The sequence below is a fragment of the Octopus bimaculoides genome, chromosome 4 (assembly GCF_001194135.2).
Source record: "Octopus bimaculoides isolate UCB-OBI-ISO-001 chromosome 4, ASM119413v2, whole genome shotgun sequence".
NCBI classification, from domain to species: Eukaryota; Metazoa; Mollusca; class Cephalopoda; order Octopoda; family Octopodidae; genus Octopus; species Octopus bimaculoides.
In genome coordinates this window covers 132,779,293-132,790,651 of record NC_068984.1, presented here as the reverse complement: position 1 = coordinate 132,790,651, position 11,359 = coordinate 132,779,293, and the positions used below count along the sequence as shown (strand labels likewise).

At 36.0% G+C, this 11,359-nt stretch overlaps 1 protein-coding gene across 1 annotated transcript in view; it reads left to right on the top strand.

Moving 5' to 3' along the window:
* The window catches only part of LOC106878882 (sialin), a 32,258-nt gene that overhangs the window by 20,520 nt on the left and 379 nt on the right, over positions 1-11,359 (top strand). The window contains exons 5-10 of the mRNA XM_014928229.2: positions 209-304; positions 491-618; positions 2,984-3,133; positions 5,611-5,740; positions 7,407-7,562; positions 8,696-8,781. Of these exons, the coding sequence (XP_014783715.1) occupies positions 209-304; positions 491-618; positions 2,984-3,133; positions 5,611-5,740; positions 7,407-7,562; positions 8,696-8,781 (746 nt within the window). The remainder of the gene's footprint in view (positions 1-208; positions 305-490; positions 619-2,983; positions 3,134-5,610; positions 5,741-7,406; positions 7,563-8,695; positions 8,782-11,359) is intronic.

The window sequence follows — 11,359 nt, the reverse complement described above, 5'->3', positions numbered from 1 at the left end:
GGTACCTTGTTGTACCACTCTTATGAATTTATATATATATATATATATATGTATGTATGTATATTCATCTGTGTGTGCATGTGTATAAGTATGATTTGATCAGAAGTATTATATGTAACTAATAATAACATTAGTATATACGATATGATTATATTAAATATTGTTTTGATTTCATTTACTATTGACAATGTACTTCTGTGTGTTGCAGGAGGGTTAGTGGGTCTCATCGTGTCTACATATATCACGTCATTACTTAACAGTAACACTTGGTACGGTGGATGGGAAACACCATTCTATGTTTTTGGTAAGTACGTCATTTTGAACTTTTGTTTGTTTTGTTTTTTTGTTTTTTTAAATCTTATTTTGAAAGCATGAGGTCTAGAAACAAAGCTTTAAATATCCCTCTCTCCTAACAGAGCTGCCAGCAGTTGTGTACTGATATAATTCGATGATATTCATCAGTCTTTCATTGTTTTTTTCCTTTTAATAGGAGGTGTTACTTTTTTATGGTTTATATTTTGGCATTTTTTTATGTTCAATGATCCAAGTGAACATCCACGAATCTCAGCTGAAGAAGTAGACTACATCCAACGTTCTTTGAGGAATACTAAGTTACATGTAAGTTGATATATTTTAACATTAGTTACTTCTTTGTAAATACTGACTGGTTACTATAAAATAATTGCTACAAATTTTGGTGCAAATCCAACAATTTTGAGGGAAGGGGTTTGTTAATTACATGAACCTCAATACTTGACTGATATCTTTATTTTATCAACCCTAAAAGGATGAAAGACAAAGTTGACCTCAATGGCATTTGAATTCAGAACATAAAAAGGCGGAAGAAACCACTAAGCATCTTGTCTGTCATGCCAATGATTTTGCCAGCTTACTAACTTAGTATGAAATAATTGTGACTACTTAGTATTTGGAGTTTGAATGAAATTTTTTTTTAAATGAATCAAGCAATAAAAGAAATTGATCAAATGGTTTTATATATATATATATATATATATATATCAAAATAAGCAACAAGGATATCCAAAGTTAATGCAGTACGATCGTTTCATGCGACTCCATTTATTTAAGCAATGTGAACATTACATCAAATGTAAAATGCAGAGCAATCCTCAGCTGCACAAAGATATAGAAATTTACTGAAATTACATTTCAACAGAAATGTAATTTCAGTAAATTTCTATATCTTTGTGTGTTCAGTACATGTTAGCTAAAGAAAATTTCAGTTTATTTGAAATGTGTAACATTATGATACAAAACTATGGGTGGTAAGTTGACAAAATCATCAGCATACTGGGCAAATTGCTTAGCAATATTTCATCCACCTTTACATTCCAAGTTCAAATTCTGCCAAGGTTGATTTTACCTTTCATCCTTTCAGGGTCAATAAAATAGGTTCCAGTTGAGCACTGGTACTTGATTGGAGCATTAATCATTTAATTTCTGTCTCTAAAAATCAATATCATTATTGTTTATGTAATTAATAGTATCCTTAAACTCACTGCATTTCAATACTTCATTATATCAAGGTGCTGCTTTGTTGAAGGAAGCTCTATCAGATAAAATGCTAGACAACCATATATTAATATTTTTCTCTATATTATTAACAACGACAGGCTGGTGGTTTGAAGTGATATTTATTTACTGCAACAACACAACAGATTTATTAGACTGTCACCCAAGTAGAATGCTCAATGAACCAATGAGGGAAGACCTATTGGGATGCTAGATGCAGCAACCAATTCTCCCTCATTTCATACTATATCACCTTAAAAAAGGAAATACAGGTTGGGTAATGCAGTCCTATACACACTATGTCTGAATAAAAGACGGGATGGTCATGACTGAAATGTCTTTGGTCAAAAGAAAAATTTATAGATGTATAACCAATACAGTGTATAAATTTACATACCATATATCAATCTCCAATATCATAATATAAAAGTTATAAAGTTTTTTTGGCCAGAATCATCATCATCATAATTTAATGTCTGTTGTCCATGCTGGCATGGGTTGGATGGTTTGACCACAGCTGACAAGCTAGGGAGCTGTACCAGATACCAGTCTGATATGGCATAGTTTCTACAGCTGGATGCCCTTCCCAATACCAACCACTTTATGGAGTGTGTTGGGTGCTTTTACATGGCACTGCACAGGCACTTGGCCAAAATAAGTTACAAAATTACAAAAATATGTAAGTGGGCCAACACTGTAAATTTAAATATTTCTGATAGGTGGTAATGTACTAAATAACGCATGTAAAAAAGTTTTAATAAAACCTAGGGGTCTTTTTCTCTCTGCTTTAGTCTACTCCACATCACTCGTGTATGTCGACTCAAACTCAAGAGTGAATTTCTTTCCGGGCTGTATGAAATAACATTGCACATATCAATTCTGAGATCGTGTTCAGTCCTGTTTCCTGGATAAGTCCATGGACATATCTCTGGCAAACACCAGGTTTGAATGCCCCCACAAGGTTATAGAAAAGAATTGCAGTGATAGATTGATCTGCTCAACATAAACGGTAGCCTGTGAATTTTAACAGTCTTTGTTTGATTGTATAGCTGATGAGTGGTAAAGATCTATACAGTACCTTGTTTGATATATGATTGGCATAAGAGATGTTAAAAGCCTTGTGCAGAAATCAGGTGTATGTGCTGTGTAGTGATTGCTGTTGGGCTACCGTAAGAGACCAGCATTCAGAACTGAAGAGCAGAAGAGATTCTGCTGTAACACAGAACAGGTATAGTTTTATGTCATGTGACAGTTGTGGTGCTCTCCAAATTTTCTTTAGCTTGTTAGATGCTGACCATGTTATTTCTGTACAAATGTTAATATCTGTGCTGGTAGTTTTTAGCAATTCTCAAAGTTAACCCTTACTAATATTTTCAGATATTGTTTATAAAAAGAAGTGTGCTGTGTAAATACACTAATATGTTTAAATTGTATTTGTATTTCATTTCAGGAGAATGATATTCCATGGAAAAAAGTCCTAACTTACATACCACTTTGGTCAGTAAACATTATGCTATTTTGTAGCAGCTGGCTGTTCTATTCTATAGCCTCATTCTTACCAACATATATGAAAAATATCCTTGGTTTGGATATCCATCAGGTAAGATATGTTGCAGGGGAAATTCTATACAGAATATACATTATTCATAAAATTACAGAAGAGAAATGGTTGTGTAGATATGTCATTGCACTATCAGCTTATGGGTTCTAAATTCAAATCTAGTGCAGATATTTGATTTAATTTCATGTGCTTAAGTTTACCCAACTATTGTAAATAACCACCAAATCTTCTGCGAATGTTACCTATGAATGTTGCCTGTCTTTCTAAGACATCTAAGGAAAGATTTATATCTCATCTAATTACCACTTTGAAGCTCTTATGAGCTTGTTTAATACTCTTAGAGAGTTTTACATCACAAATATTACATTAACAAAGCTGAATTGAGGTTTAATAAATGCTTTAGCGAAATAATTTTATTAGGTTTTTTTGATTAAAACCCCCAAAAATACTTGATTTGCACAACATTTAGAGGACTCTATGAACCGTGCCTTACTCTTCCCTCAAACTTCTGCATATGTTGCCTGCAAGACACTGAAAAATATATCCCAGTAAAACTACTCTAAAGATACTAGCTTGCAAGGAAACAGAGAATTAAAACTGTTAACGCATATTTTTAAATTTAAATATTTTCAAATAAAGCTTGTTACAATACATTAATAGGAAATAAAGTTGGATAGAGAAATATTTTTCACGAGAGCTATGATACGTTTTGTTTTAGCAATTCCTAAAAGGTAATAAGTTTTGTTGAACAGAAAAAGCAGAGATTTGTGTTTTAACCCTTTTGTTACCATCTGGCTCCTGTAGGATTTTCGAGCGAGATCGTTGCCAGTGCCCCTGGACTGGCTTGTGCGGGTGGCACATAAAAGACACCATTTCGAGCGTGGCCGTTTTCGTGCGGGTGACACGTAAAAGCACCCACTACACTCTCTGAGTGGTTGGCGTTAGGAAGGGCATCCAGCTGTAGAAACTCTGCCAAATCAGACTGGAGCCTGGTGTTGCCATCCGGTTTCACCAGTCCTCAGTCAAATCGTCCAACCCATGCTAGCATGGAAAGCGGACGTTAAACGATGATGATGATGATGATGATGATGATGATTTCTGTTGAGATACTCTGTGTTTCTTAATTTTCAATATAACAAATAATTTAGTAAAATAACTTAGTTATCATTAAGCTAGTGTTAGGAACATAAATTGTGACTAAGGTTTGGTGGAAGATTCTAATTCAGAACTTTTGAAAACAAGACATTTGTACTACAGAGCCAGAAGCAGTTTCAGACAGGTTAGTATCAAAAGGGTTAAACAGCATTTTTTGATGGCTCCTTCCTTCACTTTCTTCTCACTAGCAGAATAGGGAAACTAATGTGAATTTCCAATGTTATCGCTGTGTGTGTGTGTGCATTTTTTAATCTTTTTCATTTTATTTCAAATAATGTTTTCTTTGAAACTCATTTTCCCATGAGTTCAATGATTTTTAAATAATAATAATAATAATAATAATAATAATAATAATGAAATTATTGTATATAATGCTCAGGTGCACTACATAGGTGTAGCTATGGATATTTGCATCTGGTTACAAGTGGTTTTACTGCTGTATCTCTGCCTAACCAGTTGACTATAGGTTGTAACACTTACTGTTAGCGAAGTTGCCTGAAACGATTTATAAAATTTCGATGAAGCAACAAACTAGTAATACCAATATAGTTCATGTTTATCTTCTATAACTTTGGTCATCCTTTTAAGCTTAGCTGTTAATGCTCATAGCTGCACTCATACATTTGTTATACATTGTTGTTTATTTACTATCACTGTGTGTTAAATTTCCCAAAAATTCTTACATACCTTAACATCAGTGGTTCCCAAAGTGGGCAATATTGCCTCCCTGGGAGCAGTGGAAAGTTCTTATTTCTTTATTGCCCACAAGGGGCTAAACATAGAGAGAACAAACAAGGACAGACGAACGGATTAAGTCGATTAGATCGACCCCAGTGCGTAACTGGTACTTAATTTATCGACCCTGAAAGGATGAAAGGCAAAGTCGACCTCGGCGGAATTTGAACTCAGAACGTAACGGCAGACGAAATACCGCTAAGCATTTCACCTGGCGTGCTAACGTTTGTGCCAGCTCGCTGCAGTGGAAAGTTCTAAGAGGACATTTAAGGAAAGTGGGACGATAATGATGGAGTAGTTCATGTAAAAAGAGGGGCAATAACGGGGTAATGATTCATGTAAAAACAACAAAATAATGGGTTCATTGGGTTAAGTTTTATTTGTGAAATACTATTGCGTTGAATTTGCTTCAGAAAGAAGTCTATGTTTGTGATGGTTAGTTGAGGTGAGGGCACTGGGTGTCAAGGGAGCATCAGCCTGAAAAGTTTTGAAAACCACTGCTCAACATGAATAATACTGAATGCATATTTGATCCCATAACATCAGGGATCAGCCCTCAAGTACATTGAGGTTTTGAAATTTCAGTGAGTTTCATCTTATATTGTGTATAATCTTTTCTTCAACAGAATGGTATATTCTCCTCCTTACCATATGTAGCAGCATTATTCATGTCCATCGTCAGTGGCATTCTAGCAGACGTGTTACTCAACAAGGGAGTGAATATCACAGTTGTACGCAAGATTTTTGCTGCTTGTGGTAAGTTTCGTATTCATTTACTGAATTCAATTCAAATCAGATATCTATTGTACTCAATGCCAAATGTACCATTCTTCTTTACCAGCTGTTTAGGCATATTATCTGTCCAAACAAAGAGTTAATAGATTCATTTGCTGTGCAACTCATGTCACATGGTTCCCTTGTCACTTATTCACAGCCAAACCAAAACCAAAACTTAATGAAACATATTTTCAAACTTTTCATTGCATTTTTACATCTGTTTTTTCCTGTGCATCTGTACATTGGACAACAACAACAACATCACCATAACCACCACCACCACCACCATCATCATCATCATCATCATCATTTAACAACCGTTTTCCCTGCTGGCAAGGGTTTGTGGAATAAAACTGAAAATTACATACTTGCAAAGCAAACTTCTTAACCAAACAGTCATATTTACACTTGCATAGGAATGCTGGACAATTTTTTCTTCTCTTTACAAACATTTGTGACTCTGGTCCAACCTGGACTACCCTGACTGCTCTCCCCCACCCCAATTATCTCATTCTTATACACATCCTGTTATTCTCCTCTAAAACAAATTCCCGCAGTCCTTATCTCCAACCCATCAAGACTATATTCTACAATCCCACTTTGTTTGAAAGACGATGCCTAGATATACGTGGACTCTGCTCTCTCTACTACTTATGTCTTTCACTTGGTTTGGTTATCAGCAACAATAACTTCCTCTCACTCTATCTCAGAGTCGATCTTCCTCACTTTTCTAAATCTGCTCCCTACTTCACCCAGAGCTATTCATGTATATAAGATTGTATGTAGGTTGGCCAGTTGGTCTAAGGTCTCACAATATGGAAACATTCCTCATGGCACCAGACGACAAAATGAAAAAGGCATTGCTCCACAGGATAACGAGGGGAGATGCACTGGAACAGCCAATCTGACTCACAGGACCTGCACTTGCAGACAACAATCTTTGCCCTGGTAGCAGTGAGCAGGGATATGGCCCAGGGGCCAAGAATGACAGAGGTCTCATCTGCCTTCCACTTTCTGAACACCAGCAACATCTGTTCTGCCATCTCACATCCTTTATCAAGGACATCTGCCTCACCCTGCACCACCACCTCTCTCTTATGCTTACAACTCATTTTAGTTCTTGTACTCCTCTCATGCATGCAACCAAAACAGAAGTTGAATGTTTTTGCATTTCTGTACTTTCTACAACAATTAATCTCATTACCTACACATATCTCTAATCAAATGCAGATATCCCAAACATCGTGATCCTTCCCACATCTAAATTCAGCCTTCTACATTTTTATGCTATTAGCTCTTCTATCAGTACTGCTATCTATAGTATAGTTCTCTTAATAGTACTATCAGCAATACTGTAAGTAGTTCTATTAGTAAAACTATAATTCTATCAATAATACTGTCTATAGTATATATAGTTCTATTGATATTACTATCAGTAAAACTATAAGTAGTTTTGTTAATAATACTATCTATAGTATATTTCTATTAATATTTTTATCATTAATTCTTTCAGTAATACAAAAGTAGTTCTATCTATAATACTATCAATAATTCTACCAGTAATACCAATAGTTGTTCAATCCCCTGATTGCTTTAGCCTTAGAAATTAACTGAAACCAATAATATTTATTTTGTCTTCTGGCAGGTCTTCTTCTTGAGACTTTGGGTATGCTGGCAGTTGTATATTTGGGTTGCAGGAGAAGTTATGTTGAAATTATGTTAATTGTTGCCTATGGATTTGGTTCATTCTCCGATGGTGGAACATCTGTAACAATTATTGACATTGCACCAAAATATGCTGGTAAGAATGTTCAAAATGCTTATTTATCATCAGTTGTTTTTTGTTGCTGTTTAACTCTTTTCATTTTTTCAAGGCTGATAAAATAAGTACTAGATGAATACTGTGGTCAATATAATCAACTTACCCCATTCCCTGAAATTTCTGGCCTTGTGCTAATTTGAAACCATTATTATTATTATTATTATCGAGTGAGAGAGCGGTGCATGCCATCAAAGTAACACTGGGGTACAAATATACAAAGCCCAGTATACCTGTCATAACTACTCATCTGATAAGGGTATACCAGGCACATGCATCACAACCATACGTGCGTGACATGGTGATATCATATTAATATAAACAGTGCATGATCTTGCAGGTAGCACCCAGTTAGAATTTTCTTCAGGTCAAGTAGCCCATCCTGCTCGAAAGGTTCCTGAATAAGGATTGTTTAAGGATGTTGAATGAAACACCCATGTTTCCAGAGGTGAATTATTCAAACCTCAAAGAATTCCTCTCAATACATGACTATGATGCTCCCCAACTACTTCTGCTCGTGATCAGAGATGCACATATCATCAGCCACCAAGGGACATGCTCAATTGGCTAAGGTCAAACAACTGACAAACAAATCTGTGGCATTGAGCATAATATTTTCTGTAGCCCATGTTTTATACCAAGACAAAACAATATACATGATAACACTTCTAATCAGTTAAGATCAGAAGCCATGAGAGCCACTGCCTGGATAGAGATAGATGTTATTACCTCTGCCTTAACGAAGGCAAAGGTATTGTTTTCAGTCATGTTTGTTTGTCCATGGACAAGATATTTCAAGAACTGCTGGATGGATTCAAATGAAACTTTCAAGGATGTCTGGCCTCGTGACTGGCACGAACTGATTAGATTTTTGGATCAATCCGGAGAAGGATTCTGGATTATTTTTCCTGTTCTTTTTTCACTTAATTTTTGAGAGCAGTCAAGTTTATTTCAGATATTCTAATTTTAAAACTCATCTCCAGCTAACCGTTGGTGTTGTCTTGGTGGAGGTTTGCACTGAGTGATCTTGTTATTATTATTATAAAAATTTTTCATTCTTTTCTTTTTATCATGTATAATGTTTTAGTTATATATATTTATATTTCCCTATTTAGGTTTCATATATGGAATTGCAAACTCTGTTGCTAATTTATCAGGTGTGATGGGGCCTTATGTTACTGGAGCTATACTCAAAGATGAGGTAAGCATAATATCTAGAAAGAACATTCTTAAAACATCAACTCTGGTTTTTAATTTATTTTCAGAGATTATATTTTCCAACATATTTCTTTTCTAATAAAAATATATATCTGGTTTGCCTATTAAGAGATTAAAATACCTACAAATTAAAAATGGATCGTTCCCACACCAAGCTCAGGATTGTGGCAAGAATGATATAGTTTCAAATTAAATGCCTTGCAGTAATTAGTGTAATCCTCCTTTGTATAGAGTTCAAATTTCAGTATAGTCTACTTTTCATCAATCTTGAGCAGAATGAGACACTTGGGTGCCACTGTTTGGATGCTGACGATTTTGGAATGGCTGACTGGACGTTTAGCCTGTTTTGGTGATAGTACTTTTTTGGACTAGAAGCAATCACATGCATGCATGTGCAGAAATATATACACACTTTCAGAGAGAGGGAAAAGGAACCCATTAAAATCTGAAGTTAAATATGTCAGTATTAAATCTGGCACCAAAATGGCTCTGCCAAAACATCTCATACTCCTCTTGGGGATTGATAAAATAAGCACTAGTTGTGTACTGGGTTATACTCCCTCCCCTGCAATTTGTGATTTGTCCTTCATATCTTTTGTTGGTAAGATATATTTTGAAAGTCTTAGGGCGGAGTACACAACAGTATATAGGCCTACAAGTTGATTGCAGAGGGAAATGTTATGTAAATATAGTTAGAGGTGATCAAATTACTGATCTTTCACACAGAATGTTGTCGTAGGTACTATGTGAAAGAAAATTACTACTATGTAGAGGTTATAACTACTTCTTGGAAAGCTGTCTGCAAGTTGGTGTCGTGTAAAAAGCACCCATGCTGGTGCTACATGAAAAGTACCCAAGCTTGTGTGGCATAAGAAGTGCCCATGCTGGCACCACGTAAAAATCAACCATGCTGGTGTCACATAAAATGCACAGAGTACACTCTGTAAAGTAGTTGGTGTTACAAAGAGCATCCGGCCACAGGAACCATGCTAAAAGAGATGACTGGAGCCTGGTGCAGCCCTGATGGTGGTGGTATAGCATATTGCCTTTAGATATAATGGAATATTTGAGCCATGGAGTTTTTCAAGCAACTTTAGCTAACTTTCACATTTTTCTTATTAAAGAGCTTATGAGAGTTATAGCTAGCAGAGAAATGTGTCAAATTTTTTGTTCTTTTTAAATCATTAACAGAACATTTCATGTCATATTGCATTCTCTGTTCTGTGAGGCTACACTAGATGATCTGTCTTTTCTAACTACTGTGTGGGATTTGTTCCAGATATTCTAATTTTCTTTCATACATGCTCCTTTTCAATGTAGCATTGTAGTGGTGTGTGTTGCACAACTGAATATATTCCTTTTGGAGGATAGATTAAAAGTACTTTGATAGATATTGTTTACTATGTTTTCTGTAGTTAGAGGGGGTTTTTTTTCCAACATATATTTACATTCTTCATTTGGCTTTCTGCTGCTTCAACATGTCTAAAAGCATGAAACTCAGAGCAGTGACAGTGAATTGTCACCATCATCATCATCATCATCAATCCACATCTGCATGGGTTGGAATGTTTGACAGGATCCAATGGACCTGAGGACTGCATCATGCTCTTACATCTGCTTTGGTGTGGTTTCCTAATGCCAATCACTTTATAGTATGCACTGGTGCTCTTCTTGTGGTACCAGTACTGGTGAGGTCACCATGTAGCTTACAATTGTAAGATTCTCTTTAACTGAGTGTTGTTACAGTAGAGAGGGAAGCAGCTTTATGCTAGACAATGAGGGGTTAAAAATCTGAAAGAAAGGACTAGATTAGAATAAGTTTCTTGCAGTAGAGGAGCTATGTGGCTACTCACTTAAATAAACTCTGTTTGTATATACTGAATATTTTTACACCCAAACACATATATTCATATATTACAATATTGACCAGGCCATTGAATGCTGTTATACACAGCCGGTCACAATGTGCTTCAAATTTCATCTTGATTGCACCACTCTTTCCATCTTGATCCAAATTGCTTGACCAAATCATCTTCCCATCATTATGGAGGCCTTTTCCAATCTCTTGGGATACCAGTCAGCAACTACATGGATTCACCTGTTGTCTGTGAACCTTGTGACATATCATCCCAGTGGAACTTGTGGTTCTGTTACCCTGCTATAACATTGTTCACTCTACTCCATTCTCAAATTAGCTCATTTCGAATATGTTCTCTTAATGATATTCATATAGGCACAGGAGTGGCTATGTGGTAAGTAGCTTGCTTACCAACCACATGGTTCTGGGTTCAGTCCCACTGCATGGCATCTTGGGCAAGTGTCTTCTACTATAGCCTCGGGCCAACCAAAGCCTTGTGAGTGGATTTGCTAGACAGAAGCTGAAAGAAGCTCGTCGTATATATGTATGTATGTGTGTGTGTATGTTTGTCTCCCCAACATCGCTTGACAACCGATGCTGGTGTGTTTACGTCCCCGTAACTTAGTGGTTCGGCAAAAGAGACCGATAGAATAAGTACTAGGCTTCCAAAGAATAAGTCCTGGGGTCGATTTGCTCGACTAAA